Source organism: Malaya genurostris, chromosome 3, assembly GCF_030247185.1.
Source record: "Malaya genurostris strain Urasoe2022 chromosome 3, Malgen_1.1, whole genome shotgun sequence".
NCBI classification, from domain to species: Eukaryota; Metazoa; Arthropoda; class Insecta; order Diptera; family Culicidae; genus Malaya; species Malaya genurostris.
In genome coordinates, this window is record NC_080572.1 from 52,493,929 (window position 1) to 52,521,147 (window position 27,219).

The window sequence follows — 27,219 nt, forward strand, 5'->3', positions numbered from 1 at the left end:
TTCGAGCCAGCAAGTCTGGCACATCGTACTCAGCAAGCAAGATTTGGCAACAAAGGTAGCATTTGATGCATTCCTTCTTTCAGTTAAGGTGTCGAGACCCAGTAAACGATAGCGGTCGGCGTACGGTGGCAGGTTACGTGGGTGCCATGGCAGGTATCGCAGTGCATACCTGACGAATCTGCGCTGCACAGCTTCGAAACGTGCACTCCACACTTCCTGATAGGGACTCCAGACAACAGAAGCAAGTTCAAGCAGCGAGCGAACCAAGGAACAATACAAGGCCTTGCCCACAGATCACTACTTCATTGTATCGGACAGTCTCAGTTCCATTGAGGCTCTCCGTTCAGTGAAGCCTGGAAAGCACTCACCGTATTTCCTGGGGAAAATACGGGAACAATTGAGTGCTTTATCTGCAAAATCATACCAGATTACCTTGGTTTGGGTCCCCTCACATTGTTCCATACGGGGCAATGAGAGGGCGGACTCGTTAGCCAAGGTGGGCGCACTAGAAGGTGATATCTATGAAAGACCAATCTGCTTCAATGAATTTTTCAGTTGCTGTCGTCAGAAAACTCTAGCCAGCTGGCAGAATACATGGAATAGTGGAACTCTGGGACGATGGTTACACTCAATAGTCCCACAGGTATCGACGAAAGCTTGGTTCCGGGGGTTAGACGTGAGCCGAGACTTTATTCGTGTAATGTCAAGGCTCATGTCTAATCATTATATGTTCAGCGCGCATCTCCGTCGTGTGGGGCTCGCCGAGAGTGGTGTCTGCGTTTGCGGTGAGGGTTATCATGACATCGAACATGTTGTTTGGACATGTGTCGAGTATTGTGATGCCAGGTCCCAACTCATAGGTTCCCTTCGGGCCCGAGGTATACCACCCTTCGTACCAGTCCGCGACGTCTTGGCAACTCGAAATCTTCCTTATATGACTCTCATCTATAACTTCTTGAAAACTATCAATGCTCAAATTTAGTGCTCTCCCTATCTCTTTCTCGTCTACAGCTCTACCGCACTCTTCTTTACGTTGCTGGAAGTATGGCCTGTGTAAACGATGCTTCGGAGCATGCACCTGCCTTGAACTGACTGAATTGCTGGAAGCTACCCAAAAACGTCACATCAACGTCAGAACACACCAACGAAGCATCCCAATCCAGAATAATCTCTTCATTGCTACAAGCTGCAAAACATGAAGATTCATCGAACGCAAAATGTGTCTAAAAGATGTATGCCACAAACCAATGATGTATTCAAATTTCAATTCAATACTGTGTAGGTCCCACCCTCCCTATGTCCCCTTATTAACTGGGGAGTATGCCGCCCCGTAATACGGCATCCCTTTCTCTCCCCCTAACAACAAGACAATCGGCCACGTTAAGCTAAAGCAAATGAGCCTAATAAAAATTTTATTTGAAAAAAAAAAAAAAAAAATACAAGGCCTTGAAACATATCGGATCCCGGAACTCACTCGATATCTTGAACATGAATCCAAGTTGACGATTCGCTTTGTCGATCGTAGTTGAGAAGTGCCGAACGTATGTAAGCCTTTCATCCAAGACGACACCAAGGTCCTTGACGTGGTCGACACGTTGAAGCGGGGTCCTGGCGATGTTATAATCAAACGGAACTGCAGTCCTGGTCCTTCGAAAGCTAATTACAGAACATTTGGCGACACACAAGACCATCATATTACGTAAGCACTAGTCGTTGAAGATGCACAGGAGGTTCTGCAGTTCTCGGCAATCAGCTTGGTTACGAACGGCGTGATAAATTTTGACATCATCAGCGAAAAACAATTTTCCTCCACGCTGTAGGACAAAAGCTGCATCATTGACGAATAGTGAGAAGAGCAATGGACCCAGTGTGCTGCCCTGCGGAACTCCTAAACGGTTGGAAAAGCAGTCAGAAGAACTATTTCCAATGCAGACAGATAATTCTCGTTGCACCAGGTACGATCTTAGCCAGTCACAGAATCCAGACGAGCATCCCATTTTTTCAAGTTTAGCGAGCAGAATGTCATAGTTGACTTTGTCGAATGCAGCTTTTAGATCCGTGTAGATCACATCCACTTGCAGTTTTTTGTATATTTGATCCATGCAGAACGATGTGAAGCTAATAAGATTAGTCTCAACAGAGCAACCCGGAAAGAAAGCATGCTGGTAGGTACTAATGTATTGCTTGCAATATGCAAAGAGTTTTTCGTAAATCAGCGACTCAAACACCTTGGATTCCACTCCCAGCGAGGTGATGCCACGGTAGTTCACTATATTGCATTTATCCCCTTTCTTAAACACGGGGAACATCGTAGAGCGTTTCCATTCCGATGGAAATTTGTGCAGACGAAGCGACTAGTTTAATAATGTAGAAAGCGGAGTAGCTAAAATCACAGAATAACAGACATGACAGTATGAGTAAATTCTTATAAACATAATTTTTCGTGATGCACTAGTTCCACCTATATTGTACTGCGCAAACTATTTACTATCGATACACCCCTTGTGTTACGTGAACGATTTTTTACTAGTTGGTTTCTCCTCGTTTGTCAACACTGATCAGCTGCTTGCAGGGATGCCTGATTTCATCACAATATTTGAAAATGAATCATCACAATAAATTATTGGATTAGGTTGATATATTTAACTTTTTTAGCGATGTTGGAAGGTAACCATTTATTTTTCTCAACGTTGCTCATCTAGTTTATTTTTTATTGTGTTGGTAATTTTTATCCGAAATTAAGTGGCGGTAGACCAGAAGCAAGTAAATATTGTAAAAAAACGGGTTCGATATTGTATTGCGTTGGAGGATGAGAAGTAGCACAATTATGTATATAGTTTTGGCAATATGTATTAATTCTATATCCTGCATGAAATTCGCATGGACGTATACGAATCAATACATTACAGGTGGCAACTCTGTTGGTAAATGAAAAAAATAAACACAGTCTAGGTGACAGACAGGTTGTTTTTGATAGGGTAACATGGCGACATCATGACATATGCGCGTACTGTCCCAACTAAAGGAATATTCGAAATGACCGTTAAAATGATTGACAAATCTAATTTGAGTGTCCTGTCTGTTAGTCTGTGCTAAAATGTCGGAGCATTTTTCCAAAACAACTGAGGGAGTTATACTCGGGCCAGGTGAATATGACGACTTGATTTTGCTTATAGCTGTAATAACCATTTGGACATCCACTGCAAACACGTCCATGTCGATGACGTTAGCAGGTACATCACGGACTGCTCTGCCTATCTCAGCTTGCGTTGGTAAGTCGTTCGTGAAAACACTCGAGAAGTGTTTCGCAAAAAGACTGCACTTATCAGCAGGGGACAGATCAATGTCATTGTCGAGACGCAGCCTTTCCTCTTTGTATTGACGAACGACCAGAATCCCTTCGGGTTGCGGCACAGATTCTGTTGAGTGCGATTGACATACCGCTTGTAAAGAAACTTATTGTAGCAATAATAAAAGAATAATCTTCTTACGCAACCCCTTGAATATTATAAGAACAATCTTCTTGCGCAACACTGTTTAACATAGTATGAACTAGTTAGAAAGGAGCTCCTTAATAAATAATCAAACTATAATGTCGAATGAAACTAAAAAGATTTTTCCTAGTGAAATCGAGGAAGAATTGGTGCTATCAGAATCGAAACAAGAATTTGGTGTCTATGATTTGGAGAGAAACATTCAATACGCAGCTGCTGTAACTTCCGTCCAGACAGCTGGTCAGGAAAAGGACGAACTATGTCCGCCGTTATTGTTGATCGCCACGCGAGATCTTGGAGACAACACTGTCAAAAGGTATTTTTTCATCATGCTTATCATTTCAAAGAAAGAGATATTGAATGAATGGTTTGATCTAGGGTGACTGAAATTAAGGTGGAAGAAGAACTGATTGGTTCACGGACAAACAACATCGATAAAGTTGGTTGCGGAATTGCTTCTGAAAATAATGTTAGATGAAGATGAAGGCATTCAGACTAAACTTGATTTTGGAGACCATAATGCAAAACAAATGTAGGTTTCCGGAGATTTCACACCGCCGAACGGCCGTTCAAGTGTGAGATATGCGGTGAAAGTTTTATCTGGGAATACACACGAGAGTTCTATGTGCTAAGTAAGTGTATCAGGGCTTGTAAGTATATAAATACAAATAATAATAAAAAACTTCCATAACTCAGACTGTAATATAAAAAATCCCTAGACAACTGTTTTTGTTAGCAAAAGGATCATTCTCAGTTTTCACGACAAAAGACATCTTTCAGCAATTCAGAATGACTAGTCGATTCACTGGTCTGGTTCTAAAACAGTTGTTATTTACAACAAAAAGAGGATTTCTTACTCGAGACATTCATTTTGATTTTTTGCTTTGAAATATCCGATCCGCAGTTGGTTTTGTTTACATTTCTCATGACTTCAATTTGCAGTAACCAAGGTTATGGTAACTGTTATTCATAGACAATATTTTATCAACTTGTGTTGCCAGTTTCTACATTTTTTTCAAGCGATTACGTTTTGACATTACCAGTTACTGAGAGGTAGTTAAATTTACGATACAGTTTTGATATACGAGTGATTTGACGGGTTAAAAAAACTATAATGAATAGTGTGAAATTGATGGATTTAACAAAAATATTGCAGCGGGCTTAAGAAAGTTGAGGAAGAATTGTGCGGAATTTGATAAGAGAATATGGAATTAAATGAGTTTAACTGTCTGAGATAGTTCAGAGTGTTTCCGCTTGGTTCCAGACAATCAATACAATTCTGTTCAATACAATCCTACCGCTTTTTAAGTGGAGTGAGATGAAAATGCCATCTCTCGGTTGATTTTTCAATAGGGCGTATAAACAAGTGACAGTTTCTCTTTAATCACTCTCTCTTTCGATTATTGTGATGTGATTGAAAACATTTTCTTTGATATCACTATTCTGTTTGAAAGTTGAAAGTTTCGGGTATCATTTCATGCAAAGAGTTGAGTGATAAACGTGGGAACCGCTTGGTAATTAATAGAAGAGAAAGTAAACAAAGAGAAACTGTCACATGCTTATACGCCCTATTGAAAAATCACCCGAGATCTGGCATCTTTACTTCAAACATATCGATTCACATCTATTGTGTTTTCAACCGGTCTCTCTTATACACGCAGAGAAAAAAGTTGTAAAAACAACTAAATTTATGTTTCATGCAACGAATATTTTTATTGAAATAGTGACAAAAGAAAAGCTGATTTGATATAACAAATATTGCTGCTGAAACTTCAAAATATGATAATTATTTTTCTCAGTGAATTAGTTGGTTTCAATCAATATTTTAATAGAAATAACAAATATTTTGTAATGCGTTCCTGTCAATTTCTTGACGAACAATTTCACATTAATTTCAGTTTGAAAAATTTGTTATAAATGAACGAATTTTAGATAAAGTTAATAATTGTAGTGCTTTGAATTCACAAACTTTTGAGTTGAAATTAATTACCTTAAATTTAGGTATTTGAGCTAACTCTTTTCTTTGTTGAAATCATACATTTTCGTTTGTTTTCAAGAATAAAATGATATCTTTTAAATTATTTTACAAGGTATTTTTTGCACTTGGCACTGCTTAGCGGTTTAAGTTGGATTGCTAGGCGGAGATGGAGAACTGCTTTAAGCACTGACGAGCCGAAGGCTTTTAATTTTTTTTTTGAATATTTAGAGTAAATTCAGCAGCTAGAAGTTCCATATGGAAGATCTATAATAGAACAGAAACTGGAACAAACGTATCCCCAGCAAGCCGTTTTAGTTTTATTTATTCGACCAGTTCTTCTGTCAAATTTAAAACTGGTCTACGAAGCCGTTTTTTTTTGTACATTTGAAACACGAGTAAAACACTGCTGGGGCTGCCAGTTTTTCTTGTTATAAAATTCAGATTTAAATTTTGTAACTCGAAGTATTCACATATATAATATAATCAAACAATTGAATTGTTGAAAACCCTCTAAAGAATGGAAGAAGCAGATAAAATGTTACTTGTGGAAAGCGTACAAACTCCGCGGGAGAAAAAAAACCCTGGTTTGTTCGCACTCGAAAAAAATGTTCTGTTTTTTAAATAAAACTAATCCGGTTCATTTAAACGGTAAATTTAGTCGTATCATTACACAAATAAGATCATAGATAAATTGAATCAATTTTTTTCTTGACATAAAAATATAGCAGGATTGAATCAACAAGGATATTCCTGATAACATTATTTCAACTTTGATTGACATATAATAAATAGTTAGTTAATTTCAACAATAAACACAGCCGGAACAAATATATTTTTCGTTTGGTTAGACCGGAATTTTGATTAAAGCCAAACAGATGTTATTGTTGATTATGAAGGGAGAAATTGGTTTGTAACAATCACGATGAAGTTTGAATTGAACATAAATCAAATTAAAAATCTTCTAATTGTTTTGTTTTTTTAAACATGCTCAATTTCTCTGCGTGTATATATATCTGGGTTTCATCGATACAACTGTCATAATTTTCTGTCGGCTTTCATGAACAGAGATGCCAGATCTACAGATTTGTCTGTAAATCTACAGATTTCTCTTATACACGCAGAGAAAAAAGTTGTAAAAACAACTAAATTTATGTTTCATGCAACGAATATTTTTATTGAAATAGTGACAAAAGAAAAGCTGATTTGATATAACAAATATTGCTGCTGAAACTTCAAAATATGATAATTATTTTTCTCAGTGAATTAGTTGGTTTCAATCAATATTTTAATAGAAATAACAAATATTTTGTAATGCGTTCCTGTCAATTTCTTGACGAACAATTTCACATTAATTTCAGTTTGAAAAATTTGTTATAAATGAACGAATTTTAGATAAAGTTAATAATTGTAGTGCTTTGAATTCACAAACTTTTGAGTTGAAATTAATTACCTTAAATTTAGGTATTTGAGCTAACTCTTTTCTTTGTTGAAATCATACATTTTCGTTTGTTTTCAAGAATAAAATGATATCTTTTAAATTATTTTACAAGGTATTTTTTGCACTTGGCACTGCTTAGCGGTTTAAGTTGGATTGCTAGGCGGAGATGGAGAACTGCTTTAAGCACTGACGAGCCGAAGGCTTTTAATTTTTTGTCGTGAATACGACTTACTTTACTATGGGGCGCCTTTTCAAAATTAGCCATATGGAAGAATGGGCAGAACTTAATCGCGAATATCTCGACTTGTATTAATGGTAGCAACATAATTCTTTCACCATTTCATCAAAAATATGATCAGGAATTCAGGGTAATATTTTGAACAGTGTGCGATAACCACAAACAACTCAAAAATTAAGTTTTCTTAAAATTTGAAAACAACGCGGAAAACTTTTTACTTTCGCTTGGGTTTTTCGCGCAAGGACGACGATTTTGAGATAGTCAGGCACATATCTTCAACTGAATGCGTATAAAAGGGGAACCGTGGTCGAAAATCGATCATTTCTTCTTGTGCGTTCGATGGAAGCAGACGTCGTGGGAGTGGAATCATCAACCAGCAGCGAGAGAGAATGCACCTTCTGCGTGGTTAATAAAAACCTCAAACGCTCAGGTCGCATCTCTCATTCGCTTGCTGGCCATCGAGGCGCGAGGACCAGCCAGCAGCAGCAGCGGGAGTTAAACTTTCCACCAGCAGCGAGAGAGAATGCACCTTCTGCGTGGTTAATAAAAACCTCAAACGCTCAGGTCGCATCTCTCATTTGCTTGCTGGCCATCGAGGCGCGAGGACCAGCCAGCAGCAGCAGCGGGAGTTAAACTTTCCACCAGCAGCGAGAGAGAATGCACCTTCTGCGTGGTTACAACCTCAAACGCTCAGGTCGCATCTCTCATTCGTTTGCTGGCCACCAAGGCGAGAACCAGCAGCGACTGAAACTGGATTCTGAGTGTTATTGGATCTAAATTTAGGTCTTGAACTCAGGGTCCAGTTCTCTATTCCAGACTTCTATTCGGTTGTTCTTAAAACCATAATAATACTCCTAAAGAATTATGCGGAATTTACTTTACTGTACCTCTATACAACCCATTTTTGTCGTGAATACGACTTACTTTACTATGGGGTGCCTTTTCAAAATTTACCCTCTGAGAGAGTGATAAGAATCAGAACGCGTTCTAAGGAAGAGAACAAAATATCTGCTGCTGTACAACAAATCGTCCGGGAAAAATGTTCCGAAAAGTGGTGAATATCGCAGTGAGTTCCTCAATTTGGTCCTTGTGAATGCTAGAAACGAGTCCCTTCAGCATATTGATAGTTTCTTTCAATAAAATATGCAAATCCGAAATGAAATAATCGACATTAAAATTCTGTATGCGGCTATTTTTATAGCCGTTATGCCCCGTTTACACTTCTGCTGGCTGCCAGCATGCTGGTGTCAGTGTGCTGCCCTCTTAGGAAAAAACGTTCAACTGTGGTCCAACGATCCAAAGTATTAGACCAACGAAGGACCACCGTTGAACGTTTTTTTCCTAAGAGGGCAGTACTCTGACACCAGCATGCTGGCAGCCAGCAGAAGTGTAAACGAGGCATTAGGACCGCCCATTAGTGAAAAAGCTACAAACGAAATCAGGTAGAAACAAGCCTCTCAACAAAACTTGAATCAGTTTGGATTGTATCGCCACTGCGAGCAGATGTGTTTTGTGTCGTCTGCACGCTTTCGACAAGAGCGATTACGTCACAGCTGCCAGTCATTAGCATTGGGAAAAAAACAACGATGGAGAGCATTGCACAATATCAGCCGTTCTAATGGCTCTAAAAGTTTTCTAAAGAACTATTAGGATTTGTTGTTCGCAAATCGTAGGGAAATATCCTCAGTTTACGGCAAATCAAGAACAGTTTGCTTAGATTTGTGCACTTTTCGCTGTGTGAAACTCACAGTAATCGAGATCAAGTGAAGCTTTCTTTGTTTTTGCGAAAAATGTGAAAAAGGGGAATGCGTGCATAATTCATACAATTGATATTCGGAAGTGTTAAGGAACATGTCAGTTGTTTTTTTTTTTTTGTTTCAATTATAGAGGCTTTAACATTAATGTCATTCGCCTCTTCGGGCCAGAAAAACTTCCTGACCCTATGTGCGGGGTTGGGAATCGAACCCAGGCGGGCGGCGTGAAAGGCATCGACTTACCCATCACGCTATACCCGTCCCCGTGTCAGTTGTTTTCGTATTCACGACATCCAGTTATGTCTCTGACATTACCCACCCGCCTTTTTTTTTGAATATTTAGAGTAAATTCAGCAGCTAGAAGTTCTATATGGAAGATCTATAATAGAACAGAAACTGGAACAAACGTATCCCCAGCAAGCCGTTTTAGTTTTATTTATTCGACCAGTTCTTCTGTCAAATTTAAAACTGGTCTACGAAGCCGTTCTTTTTTTTTGTACATTTGAAACACGAGTAAAACACTGCTGGGGCTGCCAGTTTTTCTTGTTATAAAATTCAGATTTAAATTTTGTAACTCGAAGTATTCACATATATAATATAATCAAACAATTGAATTGTTGAAAACCCTCTAAAGAATGGAAGAAGCAGATAAAATGTTACTTGTGGAAAGCGTACAAACTCCGCGGGAGAAAAAAAACCCTGGTTTGTTCGCACTCGAAAAAAATGCTCTGTTTTTTAAATAAAACTAATCCGGTTCATTTAAACGGTAAATTTAGTCGTATCATTACACAAATAAGATCATAGATAAATTGAATCAATTTTTTTCTTGACATAAAAATATAGCAGGATTGAATCAACAGGGATATTCCTGATAACATTATTTCAACTTTGATTGACATGTAATAAATAGTTAGTTAATTTCAACAATAAACACAGCCGGAACAAATATATTTTTCGTTTGGTTAGACCGGAATTTTGATTAAAGCCAAACAGATGTTATTGTTGATTATGAAGGGAGAAATTGGTTTGTAACAATCACGATCAAGTTTGAATTGAACATAAATCAAATTAAAAATCTTCTAATTGTTTTGTTTTTTTAAACATGCTCAATTTCTCTGCGTGTATATATATCTGGGTTTCATCGATACAACTGTCATAATTTTCTGTCGGCTTTCATGAACAGAGATGCCAGATCTACAGATTTGTCTGTAAATCTACAGATTTCGTATATAGTGCTGCAGACATTTATTGTTGTGCAGACTTTCGCAGTTTTGCAGACTTTCAAATTGCCGCGACCTTTTTTCTTGCTTGCCAGTTTTTATAGAGAAATTGCTGCCAACAACACATACTTTTTAACTGCAAATTTTTTTTCCGATTTGCTGACTTTTGCAACCCTGTCTAAAGATATTTGAACATTTTACTTGGCATCTCTGTTCATGAAACAGCAGAAATTAGCGTTCACCATTCCGCAAGAATTTGATTGTAATTTAAGCTTTTTTGTGATTATTATTATCAGAATCAATATGACTACTGACATCGCTCGCGATCTGGAAGCACCCGGATTCAGTTTTGAAAACTGTCGCAGGTTAGTGTCATCAGATAAATCGCAAGACTAGAATTTCTAACCTTGATGTTCTTTAGAAATGCTCAACTATTGAAGCAAGGATTTGTTCCGCCGAAAGCTATTAAAACTGGTACAACAATTGTTGGGATTATTTACAAAGATGGTGTCATTTTGGGAGCCGATACTCGTGCTACTGAGGGCCCAATCGTAGCGGATAAAAATTGCGAAAAAATTCACTACTTGGCTAAAAACATGTACTGCTGTGGTGCCGGAACAGCTGCTGACACGGAGATGACCACTCAGATGATATCATCAAATTTAGAATTGCACCGGTTAAATACTGGACGAACAGTCCCGGTAGTTGTTGCTAATACAATGTTGAAACAGTTTTTGTTCCGCTATCAAGGTTATATTAGCGCTGCTTTGGTTTTGGGCGGTGTGGACCATACGGGATCGTACATTTATTGTATTTATCCTCACGGATCGACAGATAAGCTGCCTTATGCTACAATGGGATCAGGTAGTCTTGCAGCTATGTCCGTGTTCGAGTCTCGCTGGAAACCGGATATGGATGAAGAGGAGGGCAAACAGTTGGTTCGTGATGCAATTGCTGCTGGAGTTTTCAACGACTTAGGATCCGGTTCTAACATTGATCTATGTGTGATTCGAAAGGATGGTGCACAATATTTGAGGACGTTCGAGGAAGCTAATAAAAAAGGTACCCGTTCACTCGCATATGACTACAAACCAGGAACAACGGCCGTTCTACAGAGCAAGTGTTTCAAAATTGATATTACCGAGGAATGCGTGCGAACTCTGATCCCTGTTGGCGGTGTGGAAAGCATGGATATCGCTTAGAATTTAATCGTTTTTGTATTTAACATATTGAAATGTCAATAAATACACATTTGCAGACATACATATTTTCGGGATCTTAAATAACTCGACACATGGCTTTTTAGCACAGAACAGATATGCAAGCTAGAAAAAATTTCCTCCAAAATGATGCCCCGTCTTCAAGAATGAAGAGTTGTTTGTTGAGGGCTAATAAGACAAGGAAACAATTAGAAATCACGCGTTGATTTTATAACGGTGGATCCATCCATCAACATTCACTTTGAAGAGTAATTTCGAATGACTCGGCACTCGCTGGTAGTAAGTCATAATAGTAAACGGCAGAGAAAAGTTTTCTCTTTCGCCTGGTGTTAAATTTAATACTCTATTTTATATAGCTCGCCTGCAATTTCTTTTGAAAGTGGAAGTTGACAGGTGGCTTATTGACCGTTATAAAAAAACATTAAATGGTAGATTTTCATAATAATATAATTATCCGCATTATACATTTTGAAAGCCTCACAACAAAATGGCTTAACTGTAAATGAGAGCTTCTTTTTGTTTACTTTCTCTTTTGATTATTACGAAGAATTACTGCAATTTCTCGAAAGTTTCCAATATAGATAGAACACTTTTGGATTTACCTTGAAAGTTTTGTGAAGAGTAAGGCGTCAAATATAAAATAAGTGCGGTAAATCGTGAAAGAAATACTTAAAGAGAAAGAAAAATTTGCAGTTAGGCTCTTTTGTCGTGGGATTGTCGATTTCATCAATAGAAGAAACAATTTTAGGGGAGGCGGCAAACTAATCCTTGGGAACCTTTTTTTTGTCGCCCAAGTTAGCTCGGGCGAGTTCAGTTTTGCTTTTTTTTTGCTCACTAAACCAACGATGGGGGCGCCAAATCTTTTATTTTTCTCCGGGTGCCAAATTTCCTCGGTACGCCACTGCACAATCCCCTTTCTCCGAGGCATCCGCGATGAACAACGCAGCACAAAGAACATCGGAACGATAATTGAACCGGTGAACCTTCTGCAGAGTGCCAGACACCCCCTGGTATGTTCACCACGGCCCTAGGACACTAACGACAAGGAGAAATACCACCCATCAACCAAGCAAGCGGCCATCAGCCGGGGGCGACGATCCCAGGGATATTTCCCACGGGCCGGGAAATGACCCCTACCACCCAGAAATTCAACCGAAAACAAGCAGGAATTCGGTACATCGACTAAGCGAGCAGTCATCCGCCGCAGCGGCGCCCCAGGGAATGTTCTCCACAACCCGGAACGATCCGCGCAGTCAAACCAACACAGATCACACATTAAATTTAAATGAAGTGTTATAATTAATACATTTGTAAACGAACCCCTATCCCCTCCCCACATTCCTAATCCTCATCCCTATTTAGATACAACACCCGGTGAACGACCACGATAGGTTAAAGCCGGGTATAAATAGATTATATACAATCAAAGACACCATATTAACAAGATATCCAGCTCTCACATTTCAAGAACAAATCATTGGCAACATTCTTTTTTGCGTGCATGGTGCCCTCAGGCGAGTCCGCATCGAATCTCGAACATAGAAGTAGGGGAGAGAAATGTCAAATTCGTGCGCGCCAAAACAGCAGCACTGCGCACTCATACATTGACATGATATGTTGAATGTGATGCCACAGACTAACAGACAGGACACTCAAATTTGATTCTTCAATCATTTTAACGGTCATTTCGAATATTCCATTATTTGGGACAGTACACACATGTGTCATGATGGCGCCACGTTACCCTATCAAAAACATCATGTCTGTCATCTAGACTGTCTTTATTTTTTTCATTTACCAACAGAGTTGCCATTCATACAGAATTACCTGTAATGTATTGATTTGTATGCGTCCATGCGAATTTCATGCAGGATACAGATTTAATACATATTGCCAAAGATAAACTGAAGATTACAATGTTCCATACGTTTCATTGAAAAATGTTGGGTCAGTAATCGTGAACCAGTTGGTTCAGTAATAATGTAATTTTATTGACCCTCCGTTAACAAGCGTCGACTAGTTCCGACAAAATGCCATGGAAACAATACAAGTTAGAAAGGAAGCACACATATGTTTACATTCAGCATATAATGATTTCTTGCCACAACTGATGCTTCATGGGATGAGGCTATAACAAACTAAATAAATTCTAGACAATGGTTCTAAGTAGTTTTCACTTTCTTATTCTAAGAATCACTGATATAAAGCGAAATTTCTCAATATCGTTCATACTGTAACTTGATATTTTTCCAAACATAAACAATCATTGTCATAGTTACGACGCATCTAGTGATCAGACACTTGTTGTTTTGCTTCAAAATACTCAAATTGACAGTGAACCGAGCTCATCGAGGGGTCCTATTCAAATGATACCTAAGAAATCGCAGACTACTCTATCTTGAGTTTATCTTTGATATTGCCTAAACTATATACATAATTGCGCCTACTTCTCATCCTCCAACTCAATAAAAAATCGAACCCGTTTTGTTACAATATTTACTTGCTTCTGGTCTGCCGCCACTTAATTTCGGGTGAAAACTACCAACACAATAAAAAATAGTCTAGATGAACAAATTTGAGTCGAATAAATGGTTACCCTCCAACATCAAGAAAAAGTTAAATATATTATCAACGTAATCCAATAAATCATTGTGACGATTCATTTTCAAATATTTTGATGAAATCAGGCATCCCTGCAAGCAGCTGATCGGTGTTGACAAACGAGGGGAAACCAACTAGTAAAAAAACTTTTACATAACACAAGGGGTGTACAGATAGTAAATAGTTCGCGCAGTACAATATAGGTGGAACTAGTGCATCACGAAAAATAATTTTTATTAGAATTTACTCATACTGTCATGTCTGTTAGTCTGTGGTGATGCCGTGCGATGGCGTTGGTGAACTGAAGATTGAGATTTTGTACTCACTTTTGCTTATTTAGTTCAAATGTCAAAAAGTGAGTAATATTGATTTAGAAGAATGAGTAACCGACGACACGACTAACTTAACTAACCCTCAGTAACTGGTAATGTCAAAACGAAATCGCTTGAAAAAATGTTGGAACTGGCAACACAAGTTGGAAAATTATTGATTTTGAAAAACAGTTACCAGTAGCCTTGGTAACTACATATGTAAACAAAAACAAGAGATTCTCACTTAAAACGAGGGAATATTCCAACGAATTTGAAAATCAAAATAATGCGAATTTGAAACATAGAATAATTGTTTTCTGCGACTATCGTAAATAATGTTTTCTTGAAAAAAGTTTACTCGTAAGAAAAGAACATACAAACAAAAATATATGACATGATCTTGAAAAAATTATATGTCTTTTTCTGACAATACCAGAATGAAAATAATTAATAAAAAGTAAAAGTTATTAAAGCATAAAATAAAAATTTATATATTTTGTAAATAATTCAAGAATATCTCCAAATTTTGTATTAACACTAGCGTCTTCGTAAAGTCGAAAGTGTTTTTCACTTCAATTTATTCCAAATTTCGTTTGGTATTCCGTGGACATGTCTTAGGATCGTTTTTCATTTGCTTCTGTATCTGTATTAAATATTGAATCGATTTGCGGATATGATTGCATCTCTTGAATTAACGACTGTATAATATTTACAGCAGACTCTGAAACAGATAATGGTAATGACAATAATTACTATGAGAAAAAGTGTATATCTTACCATGGAAGACTTAGCGAATTAAGCTAGATTTCCACTAAAATCTGGAATTTCAATTTCTCCATTTTCGATCACCTGTCGTTCTTGTTGCTTTATTAAATTGAGTGCATTCTTACGATTTAAACTATAATTGCTCATGAAAATACGGATGACCCATTTGAATATCAGAACTGTGAATTTTATAACTATTAATCGAAAACGGAATCACCCAGAACGGTGCACTTCTTACCTGTATGGTTGTTCGTAATGAAATGTGAGAAGCTGTTCTTTAATAATACGATTGACCTGTTGCAGTCATACCCAACCCAATTGGTCATGGCATGCTATGCATAGATTATTATGAATTCGTTTGTACCCACACATCCACCTTCTCTTCTAAAAAAAATATCGGGGTGCCTAGAATAATAATATTGAATTTGGATCAGCGCTGCGAACTATACCGATTTTTGTACTCGATACAGAAAAACTTACATGTTGTCTTAAAATACGAGCCATCTGACACCGGTATGTAAGCACCAGCCATTTGAAAGTACACTGATTACGTTGAGCCCCTCGTGTTTCGGGCCCCAAACACTGCGATGTTTTGATACTCATCGTGACTCTCAAATTGTGAAAATTACCTCCTTTTGATGATCTGCTATATTTTAGGTAAACTGACAAGTTATTGTGAGAGAATCGATCCAAAAATCTCTAACTTTCGTGCAATAAACAAGGTAAACCATAAAACTTTGCAATAAGCTGATTTTAAAGTTCTGATTCAGATCTTATCAAGATGGCGTCGTGACAGGGGGCCCTCAAATACAGTTAATTAAGTTTTCAGACAGATAAATATAGATTTTCTGTTTTTGTGTTTTTCGTTCCATAAGGTTAAACCAGGTGGAGCGAAACCAGGCCTCACTAATCAGATTTTTCGAGATAGATATTGTACAGATTGGTTTTTTCGCCAAATACAGATTTTTCAAATAAAGATGGCAGCTCTGGCTTGGATTCTGAAATTGTGTATCGGAAAATGCAAGGAAAAATGTTCAAAACTAGTTCTTTGTTCTTTTGATGATTTATGAAATGATTTTTTTATATTAGAGGAGTGAAACTGATTGAAATTTACATTATAATGATAGGTAACTAATCTTTTATAACAGATATATTGAACCATTACTATTGTTATTCATAATTTCAGAGAAAAGTGCAAAAATGTAGGTTTCATTTTTCTATCGTTCAAAAGAGAAGATATATTTTGAGATGCATCTGAATGAGATCAGATATCATAAACGATATAAATCGGATGTTTGATTTGTGGTGATTAATAGATAATGTAATAAAGATTTTTGTTTTGCTGTATTATTACATACTGATTCGTTCTTGCGTTCACCTCATTTGTTAAATGGTAAGTCATCTGTTTGGCATGGCTCAAAGCCCTCACAGAAAGAAATAATGAAATTTACACGAGATGTAAATCAATAGTAACATGGAATAGACATGGGTTGAATCGAAATTTTTATTGAAAACCTTCATCGATGCAAAATTAAATTGAATTGCATTGAATTTTCAATGAATATAACTGTATCTTTCAATTACCGTTTATTTTACAATTAAATTGTATTGAAACGTACAGAATTGTAAAGTAATTTTATGTTTATTTACCTGCTCCAAATATGTGCATGAAAATAGATGTAAATTCACAAAATATTTTTATCTGTGCTATTCGTCAATTCTTGATTTAACTTGTCCAAACACTGAATCGATACTGCGTATATCAGACAATTATCGGTAATATTGTCGCTGCAGCACTAATCTGCAATTCGCTGGACAGTCCAGCGCAGCGACGTTGCCGAGCGAAGTCAGTTGAACTGCCATTTCCTATACATCAACTGATAGAATCATGTTACTTTATACATATTTTGTTGTCTTGTTTATGAACCACGTGCTTCAACATAAATGAAAACATTATCTTGCCTCCACTATCGAAGCACATAACGATGGAATATTACTTTCTGTATGCGCTTAAAGTTGATAATGTATGTTTGGGAATCAATGGGTTTGACACTGAACGTTACAAGGGAGTGAATTTTCGTACAATTATGAATGATTAATATATCGCATGGCAGTCTACATACCATTGGGGCACAGTGAACTTCGCTGGAGCAACATAATCAGGCGAGAGAGACGTCGCTTCCGATTTTTAGCTGCATGCACAATACAAATTGCGACTTTTGCAAAGTGCAAATATGCAATTCCAATCACTTCAATCAAATAAAACACTTTAGATTCACATTGAATAGATTTTTTTTTATGATTTCGGAATGAAAGTAACGTATCTTAAACCCATTCGAATAAATTAAGACAAATTTTCCAAGGTATATTTTTGTGTTCCTGTATCAATAAATTATCTGGATCTTCAGATATGCAGTAAACAATCAGCATTGCGTTTTCAAGTACCACAGAAAAGCATCCAGTATTCGATGCGAAATCAATACCATTTATAGTCGCTGGGAAAACCTTAACTGTTACTACCGTCTCCAGTATCTTTAATCCAAAATACTCCGTTGTCGATCGTCGATGCAGAAAAATGCTGCAACTATATGCTTTTGGTCTTTTCTACTTGAATCGAAACACGTTTTTTTCCAAGAGAGATAGTATATTTTAGTGTTGAATGTTCGCCTTGTTTCGTTAAATCGTCTAGTACTTCCATAGACATTTTTAACAAGATTTTGAGCGCAAATCGAATCTTCCAAGAAATACGGGCACTACATACCTTGACATGATTCTTGTATTACTAAAATCTTCTCTCCTTCTTTCTTTGTTTGGTTGGAAAGGTTACAATGACCATACATCCATCGATTTCGTTTATAGTCACATGGACTTTATTGTTTTTGACTACCGATGGAATCTCACGGCGTTATGACACGAAAAAATTTCATTCGTTTTTGCGAATTACTCGAACTTCTAACACACTGTCCGCGAACCAACGTGCTCACACTTTAAAAGAACTATCGGAAGTAATTAATAAAACCACTGAAAACAATAAATTCGAGTGTTGTTCTATCGTTAAAAATTACTTATAACGCAAATGTGCGCGATGTAACGATCCGCTTTATGATGCGCGATTTTTGAAATCCGCTCATTTTTTTTCATTTGCACGGCCACGTTGCCTGCTCTCCTTGTGCGCGACGTTCCCGGTCCGCTCATTTACATTTGCGCGACCTTCCTGATCCGCTCTGTGATGCGCGATTTCATGAATCCGCCTTTTTCAATGAAAATCGTAATCATTTTATCTATGTATTTTATTGCGCGACCTTCCTGGTCCGCTTATGATGCGCGACCATAGTGATCCGCTTATTTCAGTCATTTTCAACATTACGTAATCAATGTAAAATAAAAAAAACTGAGTGCCAAATAGCATCAATATCTGAATGCGAGATGGTTCTGAACAACTTTGCTATTTCAATTGCGCCTCCTAGCATGATCGCCATTGTGAATTTTATAACTATTAATCGAAAACGGAATCACCCAGAACGGTGCACTTCTTACCTGTATGGTTGTTCGTGATGAAATGTGAGAAGCTGTTCTTTAATAATACGATTGACCTGTTGCAGTCATACCCAACCCAATTGGTCATGGCATGCTATGCATAGATTATTATGAATTCGTTTGTACCCACACAAGAACTATATCAATAAATTCCGTTAAGTACAAAAAATTTTAAAAATATACAATATTACTTTAGTTATGCTCTTATTACCTCCCCTTTTTGTTGTACTGGGACAATTTCAAATCGACGGAATTATTCCACAACTATTTCAAACTGTTTGTTTATTTATTCTAGTGCTCCTTGGTAACTAGTTCATAGCAACTTAAACAGTGTTGCTCGAATAGTTAGTTTTTGTCTTTTTCAAGGGGTCGCTATATTTATGGTAACTGGCGGTAAATCACTCACGAACACTTTTTATTCCGAGTTTTCTTCGGAGTGTCTGGTCGTGTCGTCGGAGTAACTTTGACTTAGTTTCTAAATCGACAACAAGTTTTACTCACAGAGGTTTGAAAACGTTGTGTAAAAATTTACGTTCACTGAATTCCCTTTGTCGAAGGCGGAACTTTTCCCTTTGTCGGAAGCGGTACCAGATTATAAGGGCACACAAAATGCTGCAATTCGCACAGGTTGAAGACGATAGGTAGGTGTTCAGTCATTTAGCAAGTATTTTATTTAATTTTTCTATATAAGAATACATCAGAGCATTTCTACGAATGCTGTACAAAATGCCAGTACGTGGGCAACGTAGGAAGGCAGACGGATCCTTTCCAATGGCCGATGAACAGACTCTACTCACTATTGAACAATCCAATCAGCGTGGTCACCACGAGATAGCGTTATGGTGATTGTTTTGACATATCCCATGTATTTTGAAAAATTTTTGACGATTTTTTCAATTTACTTGAGTTTGAAAGAATGCAGATGGCAAAACCTTACAAATATGGGTAAGAAAAACGATTATTCACGTGTTGTCATCAAACATATGATTTCAAATTGTCCTATACTCTTGACAATCTAGGATGAAATTCGAAATTTTCAGTTCACATACAGATTTGATTTAGATGATAAAACATGAGTAAATAGACTAGTCATAAAACTTTTGATCATAATTTATCAAATAATCTCAAAATCCAACCCAAAAAACAAAGAGTATCCCAGATATGAAAACAGTACCCAACCTCACTTCTTCGAATTTGGTATTTCATGTTACGATTTCTCCATAAATATCAATTGAACATACCACGAAAAGTTACTGAATCATTAATGATCGATTTTTTTTTACCTAATTTTCACACGTTTTTGTATGTTAGTATTCGATTCATAAGAAAAAATAATAAAAACCCTGCATTTGGTTCGAATCTTCAAGCAAAATCTGAAAATTATCACTATCGCTTAGTTCAAAGCTCGCCACTCGGGCAGCGCTGCGATCGCAAAAGAGTTGGTTGGATTCTTCAATAGAGTAGTTCCACTTTCAACGAAAGTGAGTGAAATTGTACTCACTTTAGAGTAACATTGAACGAGCGTGTATCCTGCAATTCGCTGGACAGTCCAGCGCGGCGACGATTCCGAGCGACGTCAGTTGAACTGTCATTAGCAGCCCTTACACGTGACAATATTATTGTCAATACAAAGTATTGTCAATACCGTCAATCCAATTGACTTGGTAACTTGAGTTCGCATTTTTCGAGAAAATCAAGCGTTTGGAGCTTCAAATGTTGCAAATGAACATTGAAATATTGAGAGATGAGTTCATTGCACATATTTGGCAGTTTCCTCTCTGTAGAGAAAGTATTGTCGGATTGATGAGCAGTTTTGATTTTTTGACAATATTTTCGTCAATACAATGAAGTTTCCATTACACGATCAAAAGTATTGTCAATACTCCTTGTATTGACAATAATATTGTCTCGTGTAAGGGCAGCTATTTGCTATTCATCAACTGATAAGCTGCCCTTACACGAGACAATATTATTGTCAATACAAGGAGTATTGACAATACTTTTTATCGTGTAATGGAAACTTCATTGGATTGACGAAAATATTGTCAAAAAAATCAAAACTGCTCATCAATCCAACAATACTTTCTCTCCAGAGAGAAACTGTTAAATATGTGCAATAATCTCTTATCTCTATATTTTAATATTCATTTGCAATATTTGAAGCTCCAAACGCTTGATTTTCTCGAAAAATGCGGACTCCAGTTACCAAGTCAATTGGATTGACGGTATTGACAATACTTTGGATTGACAATAATATTGTCACGTGTAAGGGCTGCTATAGAACCATGTTACTGATGGCTTTTCAGGTTTGCAACGGCAGTGAAAAACAGCGTATGAAGAATGCACGTTCATCAGTCTCACTGTATTTGACAGCCCAAACGAGGGGCGCACTGATAGAAGCAGTGTAACAATGCACGCTTAACAGTTACATCATGTATATTTTGTTGTTGTCCACGTGCTGTAAAATAAATGAATTTTTTTTTTAATTCTCTGCGTGAGAGAAATTGAGCATGTTTAAAATAACAAATTTTTAAATTTGATTTATGTTCAATTCAAGCTTGATCGTGATTGTTATAAATCAATTTCTCCCTTCAACATCAACAATAAGCTCTGTTTGGCTTTTATCAAAATTTTGGTCTAACCAAACGAAAAATATATTTGTTCCGGCTGTGTTTATTGTTGAAATTCACTAACTACAATGTCCTTGTTGATTCAATCCTGCTATATTTTTATATCAAGAACAAATTGATTCAATTTATCTATGATCTTATTTGTGTATTGATACGACTAAATTAACCGTTTACCTGAACCAAATTAGTTATTTTAAAAAAGTAGAGCAATTTTTTCGCGCGCGTATAAACCAGGGCTTTTTTTCTCCCGCGGAGTTTGTACGCGTTCCACAAGTATCATTTTAACTGCTTCTTCCATTCCCTAGAGGGTTTTCAACAATTCAAGTGTTTGATTATAGCATGTGAATAATTCGATCGTTCAGCGACAAAACTGCTAAACATTTAAAAAAAAATCAAAATTAATATTGCTTATCCAGGAATTTAAAAACAAGGTACAATAAAATGTATTGTAACCAATAGATCTAATTGTGAATCAATTGTTTATGCTGTAAAATCAATGGTTTTTTTACGGGATACACAAAGCAACGCCTCGCACTCTAGTGGTGGGAATCGTAAAAACTGGAACTCAATGACTAAAATGAAAATGCTGCTACTGAAACCAATAATTCTTTGAATAAAGTAAACTATTAACACAGACTAACAGACAGGACACTCAAATTAGATTCTTTAACCATATAAACGGTCATTTCGAATATTCATTTATTTGGGACAGTACTCACATGTGTCATGATGGCACCACGTTACCCTATCAAAAACATTCTGTCTGTCATCTAGACTGTGTTTATTTTTTTCATTTACCAACCGAGTTGCCATTCATACAGAATTACCTGTAATGTATCGATTTGTATACCCCCATGCGAATTTCATGCAGGATACAGATTAATTACATATTGCTAAAACTATATACAGAATTGTGCCTACTTCTCATCCTACAACGCAATACAAAATCGAACCCGTTTTGTTACAATATTTACTTGCTTCTGGTCTGCCGTCACTTAATTTCGGGTGAAAATTACCAACACAATCAAAAATAGTCTAGATGAACAACGTTGAGTAAAATAAATGTTTACCTTCCAACATCGCTAAAAAAGTTAAATATATTATCAACGTAATCCAAAAATTTATTGTGACGATTCATTTTCAAATATTTCGATGAAATCAGGCAACCCTGCAAGCAGCTGATCGGTGTTGACAAACGAGGGGAAACCAACTAGTAAAAAAACCTTTATGTAACACAAGGGGTGTATAGATAGTAGATAGTTCGCGCAGTACAATATAGGTGGAACTAGTGCATAACGAAAAATTATTTTTATAAGAATTTACTCATACTGTCATGTCTGTTAGTCTGTGCTATTAAATCGTATAATGGTTGCTCTGGGAAAAGGGTCAGAGTCGAGTAATATAGTGAAGCGTATGAGTAAGTATGGATTCACTAAATTGTTTCGAATAGATGATATATGGGACATCAAAAATAGCCAAACTGGCATACTGCTGAAAGGGTTGCTGATATATTCAGCTATCTTCAGGTATAATGGTTGCTTTGGAAAAATGGTCAGAGTCGAGTAATATGCTGAAGAGTATGAGTTAATATAGTTTCACAAATTTTTTTCGAATAGATTATATATGGGACATCAAAATGCTCTACACATCCCGCATGCGCATGGCTGGCAAATGGCTGACTAAACGCTGCCAGCTGGAAAACATGGCCAACAGACATTCTGGTGACCGACTGCCTCACCGCTGCCAGATATACAACTCAAACGATATAGTGATTTTCACTGTCGGCTAGAAAAGATTGCGATGCGATAAGATAGCGACAAAATGCCGCAAAGATAGCGAAACTGTCATTCGCATCGATTCAACCCCTTCGCCAGAAAAAAATATTTTTTTAATTGACCGTTACAATGACTAATTTATTAATAATTATTAAGAAAACTTCAGTCATAATGAATTCATATTGATAATGCGTATGTGGCAGATTACGGCTACAGCTTTTTTTAAGCGTGTGCTATTAATTTGACATAATGTACGATTCAGACGATCCGCCTCCTTCCGTCACCGTCACCGAAACGTCAGCTTCCGTCAAAATTAGTTTAATACTTTCTTTACCGGAACGTTCACACGTTCCGTCCGCCAAGACGTTCCGTGACGGTGACGTTACGTGTGAATGGCTCCATAAGAATGCATGTAGTTAATGTTGACGGTGCCGGTGACGGAGATTGACTGTGACAAAAGAAGACGGATCGTCTGAATCGCACATAATGGTTATTTTGTGCTTAGTATGTTCCCTTTTCATTTATATTTTGTATTAATCGACGCCTTGCTTTATTCGATTGTGCTATTTGTCTACTCTAAAAAGTTGGTCGTCTTTGACAGATATACATTTGTTGATGGTTTCGATGAACAATGAAATAACAATTGTCGCTAAGGAATTTTACCGGTTGAAAATACAATTGGCCTCAATCAAACAGCCGATTAATTTTTCTTTTGGCTCTAATGTTAGTTATTTTAAAACAACAGACAGCGAAGGGGTTAAAACAACTGTCCAATTTTCTGGCAGCGATGCCAGGTGAAATTTTAGGCGCCTGCGTATTAGAAATGGTCCTATGCGACCTCAATATTTAGAAGTATGACGAAAAATCCAAGCGAAAACCCTACAGTAATAGCTAAAGTCATTAAAATGGACGATTGTTTATAAAAATTTCGAAAATCTGCAAAAAAAGTCGGCTTAATTGCAAAGTCCGCTAACAAACGAAATTGCAAATTTACATACCAATCTGCAAACCTGGCATCAGCGGTTCTGACGCTCATTATTTCGCTATCCTGCGACGGTTCCGTCGCATTCTATGTCCAGCTGAAAACCACTATACAACCGTATCGACCAGGATCTTGTCACATTGAAATCTTTGACATTTTCAGCGAAGGTGAGAAGATGAAAATTAAAGATGAAATTTTTATTCGACTTTATTTGATATTCGTCAATCCCGCATGTGCGTAAAAAACGAATCTTGAGACGAGCTAAATGAGATTGAAATATACACGCTGCCAAAAAAAAACCCAACGGTTGACTTAAATTCACCTAACGTGAAGTAATCAAGCATGTTTTTAATAGTTGGGTGAAAAGTACTGTATCGATTGAGTAGTTTTCACTCAACAGTGTAGTTTACTTCAATAAGTTGCTGTTGGGTGAAAAAATTTTGTGTGTTGCATTGCAGAAACTATCGGTCAGATTTAAAGTGAGTGAAATTATTTTGTAAAATTGCCAGTTTTGAAAGAATAATTCAATGATTGTCATCAATCGCAGTGTGAGTAGCTTTGTATAATTTCTTTTTTAAATAATAATTACACCGCTATATCATTTCAGGCGATGGAAGATATTGAGATGCGTTCAATCGCTCAACGGTGCAGTTCCAGCAGCTGAATAGAACCATCGAACGAAAACTGAAATCAAATTACCCAAGTTGATTTTTATATCCCTTGCGTAGTTTCTACCTGATCAGTACTATTGATGCTTTTACTCAAAAATAAGTAAAACGCATTTTACCCAAAATTGGCTTCCTGCACGCAACCCCTCTATTGAGTGAAAAGTACTTAAAATTAGGTAATTTTTTGGCAGCGTGTAGATATGTTTGGTAGTGAGAAAGCAATGTTATTGACAATAACATTTTCCATGATTAGTATATATGAAGGGCAATAACTTATTGCCTTTCATATGTATCTTTTATTGAAAAAATAAAACCAAGACACTTAAAATGTAGAACCGATTTAAAACGGTTCTGCCAATCTTGTATGGCAAGAATCCGACAGAAACAGAACCATTAAGGACTATTCACACATTTCAGTTCCGTGACGGTTCAGTGAAAGTGCCTTCAGTGCGCCATCAGTGTTCTTTTTTATCGGTACCCTTCCGTTCCGTTTCCGTGCTGTTTCCGTTCCGGCACAGCCAATGCAATGACATACCGACTTCAATGAAAATGAAAAATATCGGTGACGACGAATTTGAGTTTGCCGGACGGCGCGACACTGACGGGGAGCTGCACTGAAACGGCACTGTGCCGGATAGGTGTGAATGCGCGCATAGAAAACAAATGAAATAATATCAGTATCCGTGCACGGTGTCGTGCCGGCACTGAACCGGACCGGATATGTGTGAATAGTCCTTTAATAACCGCTGCCGGATACGGTTGTTGCATTGTTGCCAGACTTTTGTCGGAATTCTGGCAGAATTCCGGCAAAAATGGCTGGCAGACATAGCCAGCCGTCTGGGGGAAAATCTGCCCGCCGCGTACAAGTGGGATAGGCCATGAAATTTATGGCGTTTTCGTTTTTAATTTGCACTACACCGGTGCAGTGCTACACTGAGGCATGAATAAACGAACAAAAAAGACGAAAACATAAACAGTAACCATTGACTACAATTAACGATTCCATTGCACAGAGCTACACCAAACTTTTGATGAGTGCTACACCAGTGGTGTCGGTGCAGAAAAAGTGTAGCACTGGTGTAGTGCAATTGGTAAAAACGAACGGTTTAGGTGCAGCTTTCACTACACCGGTGTAGTGCAATTTAATAACGAAAACGACATTAGCTTGATTACCCCTCGATCAGCGTTGCCAGGTTGCCAGATTTATCTAGAAAATGCCAGATTTTTCTCGATTCACCAGATACTAAAACTAACCAGATCTTTTGCCAGATTTTCCAAATTTTCCTTGATTTTGTCAGATCTCGCCAGATCTTTACGGTTTTGACCTCTATACGATAGGTGGTGAGACCTTTTTTTGTTTATTTTTGCTCACTGAAAATGGAGCCCGGTCAAAATTTACTTGCATATAGCAGACCCAGACAAATCCAGATAAATTTTAGAGTTATCGACAGATTTTTGAAAAAATAACCTGGCAACTCTGCCCTCGATAGTGATTCAACAGGAAGTGCGTTCCATATAAAATTGTGACAGCTAGATTGTCAATTTTAGTTCAACAATTGGATTGGAGTACTACTTCCTTTCTTTCTAGTTTGTTGTGTACAGAGTTAAACATGCCAAAAGTGAGTTCATGTGAAGTTTAATTAATAAATCTAGTTTTATCCTCAGTATACATCATTCATTATATATATTTTTCGCAGGCCCGCAAAGAACCTGTCAACGCTGTTCAAGTCTTTGGACGCAAGGTGAGTGGTCTGATTTATATAGAAGATTTTTATCCGGTGTTAATTTTATCTGGAATACATTACTTATGTCGTTTTCACGTAAAGCTGAAACGAGCCCGAGTTAGACACTTTAAACAAAAAAAAAACGATGGAGTTAGCGCTAGCGGTGGTTTGAGTGAACCCGAATCAAGAATTTGGTTTGAAACTGACCCGGATTGCAGTTCAATTGTGTTGAATATAAGTTTAAAACGATTTGATTTGTAGTTTGAGATTGAAGGTTAATGAAATATAATGATTTTGTTTGAAGTGATTCCTAGCTAAACGTGTATAGGTTAGCTCGTTCCAATATACTATTGCAGCCTATTTTTGTTTCGCGATTAGGTCGTATTAAACAAAACATATCATTTCAGAAAACTGCCACCGCTGTTGCATACTGCAAACGCGGTCGCGGATTGCTACGCGTGAACGGCCGTCCTCTGGATCAGATTGAACCCAAGATTTTGCAGTACAAATTGCAGGAACCTCTGCTGCTTCTTGGGAAGGAAAAATTTGCCGGTGTTGACATCCGCATCCGAGTATCTGGTGGTGGTCATGTTGCACAAATCTATGCAATCCGACAGGCCATTTCGAAGGCCCTGGTTTCCTTCTATCAGAAATATGTAGATGAGGCATCCCGTAAGGAGCTGAAGGACATCCTAACACAGTACGACAGAACGCTATTGGTTGCCGATCCGCGTCGTTGTGAACCGAAGAAGTTCGGCGGTCCAGGTGCCCGTGCACGGTACCAGAAATCTTACCGTTAGTTTTTGCTCCGCATTGTACCTCTTCAGTTTTGAATGTGATTACTTAACTTTTGTTCTCCAAATAAACGAAGAGTGCAGATTGTA

General features: G+C 37.4%; 2 protein-coding genes across 2 annotated transcripts; both read left to right on the forward strand.

Moving 5' to 3' along the window:
- The first annotated feature begins 10,295 nt into the window (after positions 1-10,295).
- Positions 10,296-11,385, forward strand: LOC131437981 (proteasome subunit beta type-7-like). Its single transcript, XM_058607699.1, has 2 exons — positions 10,296-10,487; positions 10,544-11,385. Exons 1-2 carry the CDS (start codon positions 10,339-10,341, stop codon positions 11,322-11,324), a joined length of 930 nt encoding a protein of 309 aa, XP_058463682.1. The 5' UTR covers positions 10,296-10,338; the 3' UTR covers positions 11,325-11,385.
- Positions 11,386-26,114: 14,729 nt separating this feature from the next.
- Positions 26,115-27,219, forward strand: LOC131437620 (small ribosomal subunit protein uS9). The gene is made up of 3 exons (XM_058607093.1): positions 26,115-26,230; positions 26,309-26,353; positions 26,743-27,219. The coding sequence occupies exons 1-3, from the start codon at positions 26,222-26,224 to the stop codon at positions 27,133-27,135; spliced, it is 447 nt and encodes a 148-aa protein (XP_058463076.1). The 5' UTR covers positions 26,115-26,221; the 3' UTR covers positions 27,136-27,219.